The following is a 21,786-nucleotide window of genomic DNA, read 5'->3' on the forward strand; positions in this document are numbered from 1 at the left end:
ATGCAGTCTATGCTTGTCATCCATTTATAGCCTGCAGGCATGGAAGGTTTTTAGGGTAGCCCTTTGGAACCAACTTAATTTTGTTGCACTGACTCTTCCTCTTTCTTACAGAGCAACAACAAAATTATCTGTCTCTTCCACATGACAGCCCTTCAAATCGTCTAGACTGAGGGTAGGAAAATGTGATCAGCACTTTGGAATTAAATACAGGCTCACAGTTATTTCTGACTTCGGGTATCTTGATCAAATTTAATAGAGAGTCAGTTTTTTTCTTTTAAAAAATGGGGCTTATTAATGTCTACCTCTTAGGGTCTGGGCAGGTTAAATTAGAGATAGGAAATACGCAGGACATATTTAAACTTACAGTGAGTTCTCAACACTTTCTTTTAATTAAAGCATGCTCTCTCTCTTTCCTAAGAGACTTCCAGTTTAATATGTCCTGTTCCTTTAATCCTTTCTTGTAGAACATATATTTCAACCCCTTCCACTCGGAGCTGGGTGAAAAACAGTGTTTGAAATACTGGTACTGAAAATTGTGCTGTAGATATCAGGAGATTTATCAACAACACTGATATTCTGATGTAGCAGGATAGGAATGCAACCTAGGCTGCCCTTGCCCTTGGTGCTTGTTTTTAAATAGAACACTTAATTCGGACCATGATTCATTTGCCGCCTCTTTTTTTTTTTTTTTTTTTTTTTCTGTAACTGTATCACATTCTTTACCTATATTAAGTTTGGAGTAAGTTAAGATTTTCCTACTTTTACTCCACACCACCCCTTTCACATACTATATACACACCTCATCTTTTTTAAACCTCAGTTGAAGATCTCAGTTAAATTCCATTTTGTTTATTTGGACCAGTCATTTCTGGTAGTTGAATTCTGGTAGTTAGAATTTTGACTTTGTTTGTCACTATATGTTGCCAAACTCTGAATCTTATTTGAGTGTGAAATGCTGAAAATCCTCCTTCACCCAAATCCCTGGTAAGAGCATTGAATAGGAAAGGGTGAGGGGCAGGAAACCGTCAAGTACCTGAATCACCATTAGTGCAGTCAACAATGCTAGCCGTGTAGTACACAGAGCTGACCTACACAGAGCTGACGGTAGTTAACTATGGCAACAACTGAAGGTTTTTGTACATACTGCTTATCTGGTTAAGGGATTGCCTTTATAGCTTATTTGATAAGCATTTCTATCAGGAATAGCTGAAAGAAGTTTATTGTGTTTAGCTTAGCTTCTAACATAACTATAGTGATTTTTCTCTTTTAATGTGGTAAGTTAATGAGTGATATTAATGTTCTAATACTATTTTAACCATGCAGTCTTGGGATAATAACCCCCCCCATACACACTTTTTTTTTTTTTTTTAAACACTTTATGCATTATTAGAGTTAGCTTGCTAGTATTGGCTTTGGTCTTTGTATTTATGTTTCGGAGGAGGGAGATTGGCCCGTAACTGTCGGTTAAATTTTGTTGTTAAGGTTGTCAAAGAATGCATTAACAAGTACTTCTCTCTTTATGTAATTTTAAGTGATGTGTTCATGAAGTAATTGGTAGGATTTACTTATAAAGTCATACTGAATTTTTAGATAAATTTGTACATTTTCTTTTGCCAGATAATAAACAATATCTCAGTGTACACTTATTTTTCCCATTTTATTCTACTAATCTTAAAACCTGCAGAAGTCTGAGAAAACAGTTCATTGAAAACCTCTATTTTATTTTTTAAATTGAAGTATAATTAACATACAATGTTATATTAGTTTCAGGTATACAACATATTGGTTCAACAATTCTGTACATTACTCAATTGTATATATTGAGTATATAATAAATGCTCACCAAAATAGGTATAATTATCATCTGTCACCATACAATGTTATTGCAGTAGTATTGACTATATTTCCTATGCTGTACTTTTCATCTCTGTGACTTACTTAGTTTAAACTGGAAGTCTGTAATTCTCTTTATCTCTTTCGCCCATCCTCTGGCAACCAGCACTTCTTTGTATTTAAGAGTCTGTTTGGTTTTTGTTTGTTCATTTATTTCGTTTTTTAGATTCCACGTATGAGTGAAATCATAGGGTATGCATCTTTCTCTGACTTGTTTCACTTAGCATGATATCTCTAGGTCCACTCATGTTGCAGATGGCAAGATTTCATTCTTTTTTTATGGCTGAGTAAGAGTGCATTGTATTTACCACATCTTCTTTATCCATTTATCTATTAGACACTTGGGTTGCTTCTATATATTGCTTCTTGTAAATGATGTTGCAGTAAATAGGCAGATGCATATGTCTTTTCAAATTAGTGTTTTCATTTTCTTTGGATAAATATCCAGCAGTGAAATTACTGGATCATACAACATTACTACTTTTAATTTGGGGGGAAAACTCCATATGTCTTCCATAGTGGCTACACCAATTTCCATTCTCACCAATAGGGCATGAGGGTTCCCTTCTCCACATCCTTGCCAACACTGGTTATTTCTTATCTTTTTTTTTTTTTTTTAAGATTTTATTTATCCATCTGACAGAGATCAGAAGTAGACAGAGAGGCAGGCAGAGAGAGGAGGAAGCAGGCTCCCTGCTGAGCAGAGCGCCTGATGTGGGGCTCAATCCCAGAACCCTAGGATCATGACCCGAGCCGAAGACAGAGGCTTTAGCCCACTGAGCCACCCAGGCACCCCTTATCTTTTTTTGATACTAATGTTTCTGACTGGTGTGAGGTGATAGGTCACCATGGTTTTGGTTTGCATTTCCCTACATCTTATGGTTTTGATTTGCATCGTGAATGATGATTACTGATGTTGAGCATCTTTTAACATGTCTGTTAGCCATCTGTAGGTCTTTGGAAAAATGTTCAGGTTCTCTGTGTATTTTTTAATTGGGTGATGATTTGGTGTTGTTATATGAGATCTTTATACATTTGGGATATTAATTATCATATAGGTGTGCATTTATTTCTTGGCTCTCTATCCTGTACCATTGATCTATTTGTCCATTTTTATGCCAGTGCCATACTGTTTGAATACTAAAGCTCAATAGCATATCATGAAGTCTGTGATTGTGATGCCTCCAGCTTTGTTCTTTCTTAAAATTACTTTTGCTATTCAGGGTCTTTGCGGTTTCATACAAATTTTAGGATAATTTATTCTAGTTCTGTGAAAAATACTATTGGTCTTCTGCTAGAAATTGTATTGAATCTGTAGATTGCTTTGGGCAGTATGGGCGTTTTAATGGCATTCATTCTTTCAGTGCATTAGCATGGTACAGCTTTCTATAGGTTTGTGTTGTCTTCAGATTTTTCATCAATATTGTATAGTTTTCAGAGTATAGGTCTCACCTCCTTGATGAAATTTATTCCTAGGTATTTTATTCTTTTTGGTGCATTTGTAAACGGTATTTAAAAAAAAAATCTCTTTCTGCTACTTCATTGTTAGTGTATAGAAATGAAACTGATTATGCATATTAATCTTCTATCCTGCAAATTTACTGAGTTCATTTATCAGTTCTAGTAATATTTTTGGTGGAACCTTTGGGGGTTTATACACAGAGTAACATGTCATCTGCAAATAGTGAGTCTTACTTCTTCCTTACCAATTGAATGTCTTTTATTTCTTTTTCTTGTCTGATTGCTGTACCTAGAACTTCTAGTACTGCGTTGAATAAAAGTAGTGAAGTGGATATCTTTATCTTGTTCATGATCTTAGAGGAAAAGTTTTTAGTTATTCACCACTGAGTATGTTCCCTGTTTGTTGAAAGTTCTTATCATGGTTGGATATTATTTTGTCAAAAGCTTTTTCAGATGATCATGTTTTTTATCCTTTCTCTTATTAATGTGATGTATCACATTGATTTTGTGAATATTGAACCACCCTTGCATCCCTGAAATAAATTCCACTTGATTGTGGTGAATGATTCTTTTAATGGATTGTTGAATTCAACTTAATATTTTTTTAGGACTTTTGCTTGTAAGTTCATTAGAGGTACTGGCCTGTAGTTCTTTTTATTTTCTTTTTTCTTTTTCCTCCCCCTACCCTTTTGTTTTTTGTGTGGTGTCTTTGGTTTTGATATTAGAGTATACTGGTCTCATAGAAGGCATTTGGAAGTTTTCCTTCCTCTTGTATTTTTTGGATGATGTTGAGAAGAATAAATATTAACTCTAAATGTTTGGTAGAATTTACCTTTGAAGGCATCTGGTCCCAGACTTTTGTTGTTTTTTAAATCTCTTTGGTCACCCATATCTTTTGATTGGAACATTTAGTCCATTTACATTTAAAATAATTATAGGTATGTACATCGTTTTCCTGTTGTTTTTATAGTTCTTCTTGGTTCCTTTCTTGTCTTGTCCTCATTCCTTGTGATTTGATGGCTTTCTTTAAATGTTATCCCTGAATTCCTTTTTTTTTTTTTTTAATTTTCTGTGTATCTGTTACAGGCTTTTGATTTGTGATTCCCTTTAGGTTCAAAAATAGCATCTTACATGTAGAGCAGTCTATATTAAGTGAATAATCATTAAGTTCAACCACATTCTAAAAACATGCAATTTCCTCTCCCCCTTTGATGTTTTATGTATATAAAGTCATACTTAATATCTTTTATTTTCTGTATCCTTTGACTGACTTTTTTATAGATATAATTGATTTTACTGCTTTTGTGTTTTAACCTTCACACAGGATTTATAAGTTATTAATCCATTACCTTTCCTCTATGTTTACTTTTACCTGTGAAATCTTTTCCTTTCATAATTTTCATCGAGTTATGACCTTTCCTTTCCACTCAAAAATTTCCTTTAGCATTACTTGTAAGGCTGATTTAGTGGCAATGAACTCCTCTGACTTTGTTCCTCTGGGAAGCTCTGTATCTCTCCTCCTATTCCAAATGATAACTTTGCTGGGTATAGTGTTCTTGGTTGCAGGTTTTTGCCTTTCAGTACTTTGAGTATATCATACCATTCTCTTCTCGTCTCCAGTGTTTCTGCTGAAAAATCAGCAAATAGCCTAATGGGGTTGCCCTTGTATATAACAGTTTTCTTTTTTTCCTAACTGCTTTTTTTTTTTAATTTTTAAAATTTATTTATTTATTTGACAGAGAGCACTAGTAGGCAGAGAGGCAGGCAGAGAGAGAGAGGGGGAAGCAGGCTCCCCGCCGAAGCAGAGAGCCCGATGCGGGACTCCATCCCAGGACCCCGGATCATGACCTGAGTGGAAGGCAGCAGATTAACCCACTGAGCCACCCAGGCGCTCCTCCTAACTGCTTTTAAAATGCTCTCTTTATCATTATTTTTTGCTATTTTGATTACTAAATGTCTTGTCATGGACCTCCTTGGGTTAATCTTATTAGGGACTTTCTGTGATTCTGGTCCCAAATGTCTGTTTCCTCCCCCAGAATTTGTCACTCTTGATGATGTCACTGAGTTCCCTTAACTGATTTCTATTTTTTACTCTTTGCTATTCAGCTTCCTTGCTTTTCATTACTCTTTTCCACATTGCTGATTTGTTCTTCTACAACTTCCAATCTGCTATTGATTCCCTCTGGAGTATTTTTTTTTTTTTTTAATTTCAGTTACTGAATGCTTCATCTCTGACTGGTTCTTTTTTATATTTTGTATCTTTGTGAAATACCTCACTGAATTTATCCAGTCATCTGAGTATCTTCACGACAATTACTTTGAATTGTCTACAGACATATTGTTTATCTTTGTTTCATTTAGCTTTTTTTTTTTTTTTGCTGTGATTTTGTCTTATTCTTTCATTTTGTCTAACTCTGTGTTTGCTTCTATGCAATAGGGTGATCAGCAATATCTCTTGGTCTTCAAAAATAGTGGCCTTGTGTGAAAGAGGTCCTGTGGTGCCCTGTATTGCAATGTCCCCCTGGTCACAGAACCAGATGATCCAGAGGTTTGTGGCTCTTGTGTCACTGCATGTACCCTACTATTGTCACTGAGTTGCACCTGTTTTCTTCCCAGCCATCTGCAATGCATTGGGTGCAGACACACCCAGTGGCAGGCTTGCTCCCTGTGTAGCCAGCAATGAAGCTTGGATGCAGGAATTGTGGGTATGCTGGTGTACGGGGTTATCTTCCCTTTTCTCCAAGACAGGAATCATTTTGGAATGGTGCCAGTTCCTGCTGGAGCTGCTTGCACTATGTGGTGGGTAGGCTCTTTAAGGGCAGGGACTCAGTTTCCTATTGTTTTTGGACTTTCCTGGAGTTAAGCCCACTGATTTTTAAAGTAGTCAGGGTTAAACCCCATGAATTATAAAACCTCTCAAATTTAAGCCCCACTAGTTTTGAAAGCCAGACCTTATGGAAACTTGTCCTCCCAGTGTGTGTCCCCAGTTCCTGGGGTGCCAGGGTGGAATTTAATCCTCTTGCTTTGCTACACTTGTGGTGTCCCTCCTGTTTGTGGTAGTCTCACTGGGGGGGTTGGTTCACAGCTGTGTCTCCACCTTTTCCAGTGTGGACTCCTCTCTACAATTAACTATGGAAGGTCTGTTTGGCCCGTCTGCAGGTCATTGCCAGAGTTAGTTGCATATGTGTACATGTTATCTCAGTGTGTCCAAGGAAGGAGATGAGCTGAGCATCCTCCTACTCTACCATCTTCCCTGTCCTCCCTTAAGAATCTATACTTTACACCCTTCACCGGTTTTTGTTTTGTCATGTTTCCTTTCTTTCGTACATCTATGAAATAGTTATGTATGTATTTACATATATATACATATATATATATATAAAATATACTTTGTTTTGCTGAACCTCTGAAAGTAGACACTTTACCCATAAACACTTCAGAATGCATAAGAATAAGGTAATTTTTTCCTATAAAATCATGATACAAGATTTCATGCTTGAGAAAATTAATATTAATCCAAAATGTGAGCTAATATATATTCTATATTTAAGTTTGTCTGATTGTTCCAAAAAAATATTTTTCATGCCTTTTATATTTCTTGGATCCAAGATCCAGTTAATGTTTATATATTCCCTCTGATTATTATGGTATTTAAATTTGTTTAATTTCAGAATATTTCCATTTTCATATTGTTTTAAATTTGTTTTCATGACATTAGCATTTTTGTAAAGTGTAGGGTAACTTCTTATATAATATCCAGTATTCTGTACTTATCTGGTTAGATTCAACATAAATATTTTAGCATAAATATGATATAATACTGTGGTTTTTTGGTGCATCACATCAGTACACTTATGGTGTCAGATACATTTCTGTGACTAATAGTATATCTAAGTTCCTATTTCTGTGATAGAATACTATAAGCATCACAAATCTGTAAAACACCTCATCAGGCAAACTAAGCATGTTTCATTTGTGGGAAATATTGTGGTTATATACTATCTTTTCTAATGAAATTTAAATACTTCCAATTTTATACTTGTTTTAAAAATATAATATTTAAAATATTATATGAGCCTTTTTGGATTTTGACAAATATTTTAAAAATATGGCTTCTTTCTTATCTTATTACTATATATTGTAGGCTGAAAAGGGACACCGTGGTTTTCCCCAAAGAGGCCTATTTTAACTGAAACATAGATGATAGATTTGTCTAAGTGTTCATTAATTGTGGAACAGGCACACACACACCTTTTTGTATACTAAAGTTTCCAAAAAAAAAAAAAAAAGGCCTTGGTTAATTACATGGTTATTTTATACACATTTGAGAATTGGGTAAGGGTAAGAGAAAAGAGAAGATTGAATATATCAAATCTCTAGTGCTCACTGGAGTTGTTCCTCCTAATTTCCAGACCCAAATATTCATCTGTTTAATAGATATCTCCACTCATTATGCTATAAACATCACCCATTTGAATGTCCTAAATCATTTCTCCTTTCATATCTCCCCCAACCTAAACTTTCTCTTGCCTTTTACATATCAATGAATAAAATGATCACCATTTTCAATTCTACCTTTAATCATTCTTCTCATTTAAAACCCATATGGAGTCAGCTACCAAGTTTTGTTGACCTTGTCTCTGGATGTCCTTCAAATCTTACTTTGAAACTTGTACTTTCCACTTTAATTTACAATCTTATCAAGTATTTGTGAAGTAGTGACAGTTTCCTAGTTGACCCACCTACCTCAATCATTCTCATAAAATCTTTGTCTTGTAGCATAGCCGGGATGGTTTTGGACCTCCTCCCTGCCCCCGCCCAAAAAAAAGAGTATAATCATTTTCACTTACATTCTGAAAACCTATCAATATATCCCAGTTGAATTAAATAAGCTCTTTATGGGATGCCATAATGGCTTTTTTCTAGCTCTCTTTCCACATTCCAAACATAATGTCCATGCGTTAGACACTATGAACAGCTTACAGGAATATTTTAGATTCTGATTCTGTCATTCTTCCGTACGTACATCATGCATGCATTCTTGTGCTAAGTCATAGGAATAAAATGAAGAATAAAACCTGACATGGTGTTTGTTTTCATAGACCCTAGAATGCAAATAAAAATTTAATACTAATAGGGATAAAAAAAGGCTTTGTTTTCTTGTCAACTATGTTGTAATCTTAGAAACTGAATTCTCTTAATTTCTTAAGATTCTCCTCTGTAAAATGAAGATAATATCTATTTCGTAGGGGTGTTTTCATAGACAGAAAACAATAGCAAGTGGTGGAGAAATATGAGATCCATTCTATCAGAGATAGAAGTAAAACTCACCTTTGCCACAAGGTTGCCCTCCGGCAGTGGGCAGAGAATGATCACAAAAGAGATAAAGAAGATTGAAATACAGAGTTAATATAATGGGAAAGAATATAATGGGGAGCCTCATAAAATACAAAGCTTAAGGATAAGTAGGCAGCGAGATAAACCTGAACAATAATTTTGAGGTCTCCTAAGGTACAGTCAGTTCACAGTTCACAGAAATTTGCAAATATGGATCAAGACATGGGCAAAAGGAAGGATATTAGTGTCATTCTTCCAGAAGAGATTGTTAAGTTTGATCTGCAAGAGACAGGACAGATTGCAAAACCAAGATCCAAGGACAAACCTTGATAGGTGAAACCATTTAAGACTGGGGAGAAGAAGAATGCTTCAGTAAAGGGAGCCATGAGGGGATAAAACACTAGAGGGTCTTGCAGCATTATAGGATGACTAAAGAAGAGAGACACAGTTATTAAAGTCTGAATTTTGTGAATTGGGGGTTATCAGGGCTCTGAGAGAAAGAACATTTTAGTAGAGAGGAAGATACACAGGTGGATTGCAATTATCTAAAGAGAATGTAGAGGATAAGAAAACAGAAGCAGTGAGCAAACACTAGAAGTATTTCAATATAAAAGTGTGTTTAAAAAGATACCTATGGGGGCGCCTGGGTGGCTCAGTGGGTTGGGCTGCTGCCTTCGGCTCAGGTCATGATCTCAGGGTCCTGGGATCGAGTCCCACATCGGGCTCTCTGCTCAGCAAGAGGCCTGCTTCCCTCTCTCTCTCTCTCTCTCCCTGCCTCTCCATCTACTTGTGATCTCTCTCTGTCAAATAAATAAATAAAAAATCTTTAAAAAAAAAAAAGATACCTATGTAAGGTAAATTCAAGGAGATTATGGAGTCAAAGAATGTTTTTTAGGCTAATGGAGAGAAATATATCTATGTTCCAAAAAGAAGGAGCCAGTAGAGAATTCTGAAAATTCACTTAATAAAACTTCTATAACTTAAAAAAAAAAAAAGAGAAAAGAGAAAATAATTCATAAAGCAAAATTCTTAAGATATGGAAGAGGTTGAAATTTATAACACAGTGGTTGAAATTAGCTTTAAACTGAAAGTGGAATAGTTCAGTGAGGTTTGGAGATGATGATTGATCACTATCTGGTACACAGGTGTTCATCTTGGGTGAGGCAGAGGGGAGGAGTTCTAGATGAAAATGATATTGGGAATACAGAAACAGTTGACCTTTGGTTGATTTTAGGAGAAAACTAGGACTCTGTAAGATAATTAACAGCTGTTTTTAACAGCTAAAGTTAAAAACAAATTAGTCAGCCAGGAAACAGAAAATGATGCCATTTTATTCTACGACACCTGGGAATGAAAGAAATTAGGAGAATGCGTGGGGGTCAGAATTGGATCAGCACTCAGGGCTGAAAAGATGTTGAATAGCATTGCTTTGGTGGAGATTGGTTGGTTTCAGTATATCAGAACAATGGTGGATGGAGAATTTTGAGGAATTATCTAGGGTGCAGAGTATGAATCTCAATTAAGGCAGCAGATTAAAGGAACAGGATGGTTCAGAGCTGTCAGACGAATACAGCTAAAATTGGGTTGATTCCAATTGAAGGGGTCAGGAAGGTATATGAAATCGAAGAACTAACTCACATGTGTCAAAGAGTGAGAGAATATAAAATGCTGGTCAGAGATTGAAACTTTCAGATATCTTAAAAAAGGAACAATTCTAAGTAGCACATTTATTCTATTTGAATATAAAATAGTGAGGCAGGAGTGACAGCTGTGACATCTGCTTTAAAGCATCAGGATCTAATCAACAGAATGGTTGTTTTTCCAATCTTGATTGGTCTTTTCCTCAGTTTCACCTTGAATCAATCCTACTTCTATAGGTTCAAGGCTACACTGATGTATTTATACATCAATACTTGGAGAAAACTTAGATAAGCAGATGGATTCTGGGTTTGAGTCTAAAATATTAACTGGAGGTATATTTGATGTGCAATCTATCACGGAGTCATTATGCTCTCAAATGTTCACTACCCTCCTATATCTCTAACAGTTTGGAGGAGTGAATAACTTTTTGTTGGCTGCTCATCATGCTTCTATAAATGTTTTTAAAGGTATGGTATCGCTTGCTCTCGAATCAGTAATTCAGAGTCTGAATGAAAAAAAGTGAATACAGAAAAGTTCTGTGGTATTACTAGAGAGGTTCTGTTATAAATCAGAGTTAACAAGAGTCTTTTCCAGAAGATTTAATCTCATTAGCAAATACCGTCATTTGGCTAAATATGGAATACCTTAATACATGGTTTGCATGTTTTATGTGAAAGACTTGAGTCTATGTATAAGTTCAACTGCTTATTTAAGATAAATTAACTTAAACAAACAAATATATGCAAAACATTTGTCTAAGCACTTTTTGCCTGTTGGAAAAGAGACATTATAGAGAGCTGTTTGATACTGCCATCTGCCATTCTTGGTAAATAAATACAATATTATAAATATTTGGGTTTGATTTTGGAACTTTCATATTGTTATGATGCAAATAGTTCATTGCATTTTTGATAAAATTTGAAACTCTTCAAGTAGACTTTTCTGCCTGTTTTCTCTCTCCTGAAAATCAGTTTTGAACATTTGCATTAAATATATTTGTGCATCCACAAGATTGGATATCTTTAGAAACATAAAATTATTCTATAATATTTTAAAACAAAAATACATTATTAGAGCAAGGAAAGGGTGGCTTTAATTTGAATAAATAAAACAAAAAAAATTGAAAACATTTAGGAATATATCTTACATGCTGTTCACTTATCACTAGTGATCAGAAAGAAATTGATTGGTTAATCCTGAAGTAATTATTCCGGGGGAATCTCATTGTCTGATCACATACATTGTCAGGCATTGATTCTTGGTATAATGGAAATTCAAAATAGAATTTCTTACATTTGATGAATTCATAATCTAGCCAGTGACAGAAACACATCCAGTTTCCTGCATACTTTCCCACTCATATTTAAAGATATTTAAAAAAAAATAAAAATAAAGACCTACTTTTCAAAAAAAGAATAAAAGTAAGAACTTTGCTTTAACCTGAGTTTCTGTCTTCTTTTCTCTTAGGTATACATAACAGGAAAACAAAGGAAGAAAAATTGTATACGTTTATGAACATTTAATTTATTTCAGTTTTGCAAATCTATTACACAACAAAAATACATCATATTTGTCTGGATTTTTGCAGTTTATAAAATACTTTGACATCCACCATTTCTCTGATGTTATGTGGCTAGCCTGAGGTAACTCAGAGATGTTTAAAAGCACATTATAATGAAAGCATTAAATCAATTATTTTTATCTCAAATGGCTTAAAAATACATTATACTCTACATGTTTTGAATTATAGTCTCCACTCTTCCAGGTGGATAAACCTATTTAGTCAATTCTGCTGTGCAGATTTTGTTTTACCAATTATTTTGTAATAAGCTTTTAAACGGTGTCAAAATTATCATAATTCTCCCACTGTCATACTGGAAAAATGATATACTTTCCAAAATATCCATTTGTTGAATAAATGGGACCATTTGAAAAAATTGAAAATGTTGATTACCTAAGTAGATACAAACACATTTAAAGTAGATATTCTTTTATATTTGGATGTTCAAGTTCACATTCCTAAGAGTCAGATGATTGCAATAATATTTTAAAACAGAGCTGAAATGGCACCATTAAAAAGTTTTGTGATATTAAATAAATAAAGAAGGGTTTAGATCTAAAAGAAAATTAATGATGAACAGTACAGGATAGTGCTGGAAATCACTGGCTAAAAGCTAATTATAATATCATAACTGAAAATTATAGAGTAAATGTGACAGTGTTCCAAATACGAAAACAAAGTTAATTTTTCCCTATACTTCCCATTAAGCTCTGAATCTACAAAAGTACAAAAGAAATTAATGTAAAGTATGAAGAGAAGGGACATAGAAAGAATGGAAATGATCCACTCTGATTCTGTAATTTAATGACAGGTGTTTCTTTTGGATAGTAATAAAATTTAATCAAACATTTAGAAGTTAAGTCTTCAAGAAATAACTAACTTAAGAATCCTCCAAAAGGAAAAAAAAAAAGAACTCTCCAAAAGAGAACATGTTATTCATTAAAATTTGTTCTTCTTATTAAAATGTACTCTTTCTGGGTAATCTTTACAGTTTTTTTTTTTTTTAAGGTACATGGCATTATTATTCTTACAGCAATTTTCAAATGTGCTAGGAATGTCTGAGTCATCTCCAGTGTTTCCTAGAAGCCTGCTTTTTGCAAAGGAGAAAGATTTGGCATCTCTTCTGTAATTTTACTAAATGTCTAAAAGGCATAATAAAGAGGGAACCTGTCTGCAAGGTATTCCTTTATTTGTAAAATAGCAATTAGATAGCTCTTTAATTTCAGTGAAGCCTTATGTCCCATAATAATACAAAAATGGTACATCTGCTTTACAGCACATGTTAAATTTGTAACTTGTGTCAATGTGTTTAAGCACCTACAGTTGATTAGATAAGAGGATCAGCATAAAGAATGAATTCTGTCAAAAATATTTTTCAATCTGAATCTTTTCAGAAATTGAATTAGAATCAGAATCTGATCACTACCAAGGCCTAACTAGTCCGTCCCATGTGACCTACATGCATTAGTAATCACTGTTTCAATGATGGGAGAGGTTAAGTAGATTTCATTTGTGAGGGGATTTGAGAGTTGGAGGATGGTAAGGTTTAGGTTAGTTCCATTGAACGCTTGTATGTCTTAATGAGGCCATATTGCAAATAAAAAGATACTGTTTAGAGAATTTGAGTTAAAGTAAAAAAAGGAGGATTGAAGCAGAGTTTTTATAAGACTTTATTGTTTTGAACTTGACAATTGAAAGATCATGCATAGAACTCAAGAGTCCAGAAGGGAAAACTTAGACAAACATTTGGAATAAACTGGGAGAGGAAGACTTGAGAATTTGATTCACTTGTGTAAATAAGTTCAGTACACTTATTTTCAGAACAAATAAATCCAAGCATATTGTATGGTATCTTTGGAACTGAATTTATGAAATTGTCTGGGAAAAGTAAAAGGTAAAATAATGCTACTAATGATCCTTTTTTAATCTCTGGTACTAGAAGTTACCCTCATTTCTTGATCTAACCCAACCACTTTAATCTAAAAAGAACTGGCATATTGAGAATAGGTCTAGTCTTTTGAAACTTTATTCAAAAATAGGGATTTTTAAATCTGTTTTATCATTACTCTTATACCACTGTTCTTAGTACAAGTGGGACACTGAATGCACTTGTAGGAATGTTTGGCTTTCCTTCTTATCTTTTATTTGCTTTTTCTATGTCCACATTACTTCTACTCTTGATCAAAGAAAACCTCAGAGAATGCTCTGGAGTGAGGGGGAAAATATTTCCAGTTGCAAGAGTTGGCTCCAGCATCTTTCTAAGTTACTCACCCCTAGGTGGTTACTTGCAAGTGCTGTGGGCAGGTGTGAGCCACAGAACTTGTGCATAAAGGGAGAGAACATTTTCTTTTCTTTGCGGAGCAAGTGCTAGGAATCCCACAGTTGATCTCTGAGACACTTTTGCCACTGAGAGCAAACTAGACACAGGAAAGGAGGCACTTAAAAAATGAGGGTATTTTGTGTGAACAATACACAATTCTGAAATAAAATGAAGTCTTTTTGTGGGTGCCTGGGTGGCTCAATCGGTTAAGCGTCTGCCTTTGGCTCAGGCCATGATCCCAGGGTATTGGGATTGAACCCCATGTCCTGATCCTTGCAGGGAGCCTGCTTCTCCCTTTCCCCCTGCAGCGCCCCCTGCTTGTGCTCTCGCTCTCTAACTCTCTCTCTCTCCGCGTCAAATAAATAAAATCTTTAAAAAATAAAATAAAATAAAATGAAGTCCTTTTGTGTGTAACTAAGCAGGAGCAACATAGTACCAATTAAAGTTCTTGTTTTGATCTCTTTTTAAAGGTCTTGATTTTTATTTCAAAAACATAATTGATCTTGCCATGACCACTACATGTTAGATTTTTTTATGTTTAGAAAAAATGTGCAGCATATAGCTTTCCTTCAACTCATTAAACATTAAGTTAGCATTGTGGTAAAACGTTGTGCTGAGTTTTAAAAGGGTAAAAAGAGGGGTGCCTAGGTGGCTCAATGGGTTAAGCCTCTGCCTTCAGCTCAAGTCAAGATCCCAGGGTCCTGGGATCGAGCCCCACATCCGGCTCTCTGCTCAGCAGGGAGCCTGCTTCCCTCTCCCACTCTGCCTGCCTCTCTGCCTACTTGTGATCTCTCTCTCTGTCAAATAAATAAGTAAAATCTATTAAAAAAAAATAAAAGGGTAAAAAGATAGAAGGAACATAATCCTGACCTGAATCAATATATAAATATCCTAAAAAAGTTTCAGTGGAGTATCTTATAAGTGTACAAATGGTAGCACAGGCAGTATTCAAAAGCCTGAACAATGTTATTAATCTAAGGTAACTTATCATTCATTACTCTCTAAATAACTTAATTCTAATTGGTTTTTACAGCACAAGTAATTAAATAACATGTTAAATTTGATATCAAACAACTCAACGGTTATTTCTGTTCAAACAAAATAATGTAACTCTATATAACTTGTAATTAAAGGATTGTTTTCAGTACTAAATAACTGATGTTCAGAAAATGATTAGTGTAGGAGGAAATAATAAATGGATATGAGTTTTCCTTTAATTGTAGTAAATTGTATTACTGACAAAGAGGAATTGAATCATCTCATAAATATTTGTCTCTCTGCTTAAGCAAAATAAAATAAAATACTAAATAAGAAAAGTAAACCTTTATAGAGGGCATATAAAATCTAAGTTTCCAAGCACATATTCATAATAAATCCCCCATATGGTAATTTACCTGAAATTAAAATTTGAGGAAAGAAATACATCCTAACTGCAAAGAAAAATGGGGGTTTTGAAAGCAAGAGGGAAAAAAATATTACCTAATAACAGCAACTTGACAGTTCTTGTATCTCGTTCAGCATCTTCCTGAAGCTTTTTCTCCAGTTCTTTGGATCTTTTGGCTGACTCTTTGCTCTCTGAGCTAATTCCGCTCCCCATCTCGTGGTGGTAGATACTAGTTAGTTTATGTGCCTGAGCTTTCTTCAACGTGGAGCACAGCTCCGGCTTGGAGGGAAGATGCAGAAGCAGTGCACTGCAGAGCTTCCTAACCACCCATTCCCTCACTCTCTGAGACCCTGCTTTGCCTAAGGAGATGCTTTCAGAGCTGTCACCTGATCACAGGGCAAAACCATACAACCCCATGGTTGTATGGCTAGAGGCAAAAGAGGAAATTCATTATGCTTTCAAATTAATGACCATTTATGGCACATCTTCAAAAACTTGCCCATCTTGCTTAAAGAACAGTGTATAATAATGTAGAACGTGGTGTAAATCTATCCACTAAAGATAATCTGCAAGGAACAGTTCAATCAGAACATACCATTGTTACTGTGATTTAAAGTTATTACTAATCAACAAGCTTGTATCTTCAGATATTTGAGTCTTCAAATTCTTCATAATCATTCCAGTATCACTATCAGAATATTTATATTGAATCATCCAAATTTATAGTCTTGTATATTCTGATTATCACTTAAAATTATTAGAAATATCTTCATATTAATTACAAAACAGGTTTTTTTTTAAAAATGGAAACAAATGAATGCAGTTCTTATATTTATACATATTTTTGTATTGCCACAAACCTAGAATTCAACACACATTGCTTTTTATTTTTTTAAGATATTATTTATTTATTTGACAGAGATCACAAGTAGACAGAGAGGCAGGTGGAGAGAGATGAGGAAGCAGGCTCCCTGCCAAGCAGAGAGCCTGATAGGGGCTCGATTCCAGGACCCTGAGACCATGACCTGAGCTGAAGGCAGAAGCCAAATACACAGAGGCACCCAGACGCACCCACACTGCTTTTAAATTATTGATTTTAGTCTCCTAGGATCCGTCTCTAAAAATTGAACTTTTACTGCTTGTGAGAAAACCAGTCTATCAACATTACTTGAGGGCCCACTTAGTGTAGACACTGAACAGAGTTCAATTTAGGCAGTACATTCACTCTTTGGGGCCATTAAGCAACAGCTGCTGAGCTGGAAGGACTTTCATTGATTTGGTACCAAAGAAATAAAAAACAGTGTTCTTTGAAATGGTCAGTAATTTGGCTCTTCCTGAAAAGTAAGAACAGTAAATATGCCTGTATATGTTCCCTGCCTTTCACCTATCCCAATAGATACCATGCATTTGAAGATCTGCAAGGTTGGGGGCAAAAATTATTTTGTACAACTTTTTGTTTATCTGAGGCTTAGAAAAGCACTTGTTAGGTAGTTGAGATATATTTATACATTATATATAATAATTACATAATTGATATATATCTCAGTTGAGATATATATAATTAATAATTGAAATATATAATCATATAGAATTGATATATAATATAATCTTAAGAGATACATATATATTCATATATATTATATATGTGAGATATATATAATTACATAACAATTGAGATATGTAGAATTATATATAATTGATATATAATCTCAACTGAGATATATCTCAATTATATAATTATTATATATGCTATACATTATATGTAGATATATAATATATAATTTTATAAACAGGGTTGGCTACCTGTGGCAGCAGGCAAATCTTTCAATGAATATTTTGGGATTTGTGAATGTGCCCTAGCCAGGAAATGATAGAATACAGTCAGCCCATCAACGTATCAGTGCTGTTCTTCTTTTGAGAACTTATATAAAGTTTGAACAGGTGGGGTTTTGCATATTCACAAAAGAAGGAAATTTTAGGCTTCCAAATTAAATACATATTTCTGATTTGTTTACATTTTCCACACACAATATTAGGCTGCAGATATATAAGCATAGTCAAAACTCCTGGATTTCACCTCTCCAAAGCCATGTTGTGATAGCACAGAGATGTGGAGAGGTAGGTACACAAGGCTTCGTGCAAATCATGTGGTATTGTTTTTACAATGCAAAAGGCCTGCCCCAAAGGAACAAGATTTGCACTGCTTCGTTTATTTATCCCCATCCCTGAACACAGAGTTCACTCTGACAGCAATGCAAAATAACAAAACTTAAAATATATTTGTTTTTGCCTACTGTTTCATGTCAAAATCAAAAATACCTAGTACCTTGACTATACAAGATTCTTATATGTTTCATAACAATTATAAACTAAGACACTTCATCTAATTTGCAATCAAGTAAATATGTCCCATAGCCTTTTCGTGGGGACATAACCTGGCCTTTGAAAAAGTATGCATTTTACTCAGCCTTCCAAAGTAGGTTATTAACTTTTTTTTCATTTTATTTTATTTTATTTCTTTTCAGTGTTCCAAAATTCATTGTTTATGCACCACACCCAGTGCTCCATGCAATACATACTCTCCTTAATACCCACCACCAGGCTCACCCAACATCCCACCCCCATCCTGTCCAAAACCCTCAGTTGATTTTCATACCAACCATGAGAGACTGTGGACTCTGAGTAGGTTATTAAACTGACCAACATTTTCAGGGCTATATACAATTTTCTGCATTGTGTAAAACTATAAACTTCTACTTTGCTGTGCAACCCAGAAGGATTAGTCATCAATTTGGAGTTGATTATGTGATTTTTTTTTTCATCAGCGATTAAAATAAGCTTGATATAAAATTCAAGACATTTCTATATTTAGGAGAGGCAGGCTGGGGAGAGCCAGGGGGAAGAGAATGGTTCCTTTTTCAGCTGTCTCCCCTGGGTACCTGGGCCACAGCTTTACTAATGAGCTAGGGTTGTTAATACAGCTCTTAGCCTTGTGGCTACACTTAGGATTATAGTTTTCTGGACTTAAAAAAATGATGAAAATTAAATAATAAACTCCAGTGGAGTAGGGACAATATCTTCCTAGCTTGGATGTGGTCTACAGTATATGGCAGTGTTAGCCATAGGAAATGTTCAAAAATTATTTCTTGCTAATAAATGAGGTCTGGAGTCCTTTTTATTTCTTCCGCTCTGTGAAGGTGACAGTTTGGCTAGGGTTCCTTTCCAAGGTTCGTTGTCATAGTGGGTCTATCTCAGTAGCCTAGAAATTTTAGGTTGTCTCCACAAATCAATGGAAAAGCCCAGTTTCGGTCTGAAGCAATGTCAGTATATACAATTACAACTGCTAGCCCAACATTTACCTTTTTTTTTTCCCCTTCAGCCTTAAAAATAACATTAGCATACTCCCTTTATATGGTTAAACCTCTTTTCATAGAGAAAATGTTGACAATGGGGAAAGGTAACTAAATTAGATGCTTTTTATTCAGGGGACAAATGTGGCCATAAATTTTGTTCTTGAAAATAAACATAAAACTATCCAAGACACTTTAAAATAGAGTTCTATGTCTTACCCAGCTGAAGGGATAGATTGCTCTGTGTATACACACACACACACACACACACACACACACACACACCCCTTGAAGGCAAGAGAGATTGTAATGGAGTGTCAAGCTCTTTTAGAATAATCACTGAGAATGACTTCTAAGAACCTTGTTGCTTTTTAAATGTTTTTTTTGTTTCATAGCTTCAGCCTGATTGAGAATATCTTCTTTTGGCATCAGGTTGTGCAAAAAAAAATTGACTTGAGGTAAAGTACAGAGAGAGTCCTCAGCTCTAAAGGTCACTGAAATATAGCAAGCTTTGTATGGTGTGAATAATTTTTCCTCTTGGTATTTTTGGTCAGGGTCTCAGTGTAATCTTCAGAAGGGGACATTAGCCTTTAAAAAAAAAGTCTGAGTTGAAGGGGTGGGGGGTGGGAGGTTGGGGGCACCAGGTGGTGGGTATTGTAGAGGGCACGGATTGCATGGAGCACTGGGTGTGGTGCAAAAATAATGAATACTGTTATGCTGAAAAAAATAAAAAAATTAAAAAAAAAAGTCTGAGTAATCACTCTTTTACAATCATAATTCCACATCTAGCTTGAGATGACATGCAATTATTCCCCACCTGCTTTTCATAATGAAATTTCAAACCATATTTTTGTAGATGTCTCTTTTGCCAGTATTACCTGGGCTTCAAGCTGGATTTCCTCCGAGGATGTGATATGTGGCTGACTTTAATAAGTGGTTTCAGTGGCTCAGCTCCTTCTGAAAATTGTAAATGCAGGCTACCATCTGTATTATCCTTTATTTTGTTTCCATATTTTATTGGAGGTGTTGACTTCAGACATTGGGTCCCTGGGTGGATTGAGTCCTGGCTGCCTTAGCAATGACCTTTATTCTTATATATTCCCATGAAACTTGAGGCAAACCATCCCTCCTTTGCTAATGGTACTCAAATGTGCACTTCTGGGAGCTCTGTGCATGGTATTTCCTCCAGAGAGTTCACATCTTTGGGGACTTCTTGAGAGCAGTCTTTTGATCTGGAGGGAATAGGGCAAAACTTGCTGCTTCAAGTTAGTACATTCATGTGGTGCAATAAATTTACCATACAGGCATTAAGCAGCTCTTATGTCTTAAGAGGTAATACAAATAGGTATTTTTATTCATTGGAATGGATTTCTACATTTACTTATTCTGCATATTCTTTTTAGATTAGAATATGCTTATATATAATGATTATTTGAAATTAAGAAAATGCTTTAATGCTTAATCCACAAAAGTGAGAATCTTAATTATCTCCCACGGGGCCCAAATTCTGTCCCAAATTCTGATCTTATTTAAGATGTTTCTTACCGCATCTCTTTAATGTAGTGTTTCTACCACTTATCCCCTTAATCTTATTCCTCAGTCACTTCAGTTCTGTAATTGCAACCACCTCTTACTTAGATTTACAGATTTAGTCTCTGCTGTTCCACCCTAACCTGTCTGATTGTGCCAGGTTAAAATCCCTCAAACCCAAGTTTCATGATTATATTTTTCTTGTTGAAAAATCAAAGAACTCCTTCACCATGACTGCTTTCTGCTGCCATATTCTCAGAATCTCGTTGGCGCTCTCCAACTATCCAAATACATTTCCCATTACTTCTCATAACACATTCTGTATCATAGCTGGGTTTTTGTCTTTTTACTAACTAGATGTCCCAACTTAGCTTTCACATATTCTTTCTTTCCTCAGTAGGAATATCCTGCCTTTCCATAGCTCAGTTTTTCCATAGTACCCATTCTTTAAGAACCTAATATGTATATTCTCCCTTACACCCACAACTGCTACCACCCATTGGGTGATCCTTTACTTTCCAAATTCCTAAGAGGAATCTGTTACTGGCTAGGTTGTTCTTCCTCATTAATGAGGCAGAATACTTTCCAGTGACCATGCCCTCTGCTTCTCTTCTGTTTGCAAGCTCCAAACTAAGAATACATAGAAGAAAATCTTCCTTATTGAAATAATTGGTGAATAGTAAGTAGTTGAAGGAAATAGGGCATTTGACATCTCTTTGCTCTGTCTTGAAAATATGTGATTCTCCTTTCTACATGATTGCAAGTATGAAATATTACTTCTAGAATGCCAGGAATTTATTAAACAGTTGATATATTTAACAACTGTTATGTACCAAGTATGGCAGATTCAGCAGAAAAGAAATTAAATAACACCTCTTACAGAACTTAGATTCTAGGATGTGAGTATGAATGGGGGCTCACATTATTGTCTAATAAACATATTGTCTGAAAAACATAATAAATATTAGAAGGATGTAGAATTATAGATGGTGGCAAGTGTTAAAACAGAATTTAAAAAAAAAAAGAAGAAGAAGAAAAGGGGTACCTGGGTGGCTCAGTCAGTTAAGCATCTGCCTTCAGCTCAGGTCATGATCTCGAGGTCCTGGGATTGAGCCCCATACCGGGCTCTGTACTCAGCAGGGGGTCTGCTTTTCCCTCTCCCTCTCTGGGCTCTCATTCTCTCTCAAATAAAATAAATAAATAAATAATAAAAATAAATAAATAATTAAATGATTAAATAATTTAAAAAAAAGACAAAAAACCCAGAATGAAATAAGAAGTATGAGGGTTGTGGTGAGGATGAGAGATT

General features: G+C 35.0%; 1 protein-coding gene and 1 long non-coding RNA gene across 2 annotated transcripts in view; both read right to left on the reverse strand.

The window, feature by feature from the left end:
* The window catches only part of GNAT3 (G protein subunit alpha transducin 3), a 55,378-nt gene extending 39,568 nt beyond the window's left edge, over positions 1 to 15,810 (reverse strand). The window contains exon 1 of the mRNA XM_047696141.1: positions 15,693 to 15,810. Coding sequence (XP_047552097.1) covers positions 15,693 to 15,810 — 118 coding nt within the window. The remainder of the gene's footprint in view (positions 1 to 15,692) is intronic.
* Positions 1 to 21,786, reverse strand: part of LOC125081465 (uncharacterized) — a 489,301-nt gene that overhangs the window by 271,825 nt on the left and 195,690 nt on the right. The gene's annotated exons all lie outside the window — the stretch shown is intronic.

The sequence above is a fragment of the Lutra lutra genome, chromosome 11 (genome assembly GCF_902655055.1).
Source record: "Lutra lutra chromosome 11, mLutLut1.2, whole genome shotgun sequence".
NCBI lineage: Eukaryota > Metazoa > Chordata > Mammalia > Carnivora > Mustelidae > Lutra > Lutra lutra.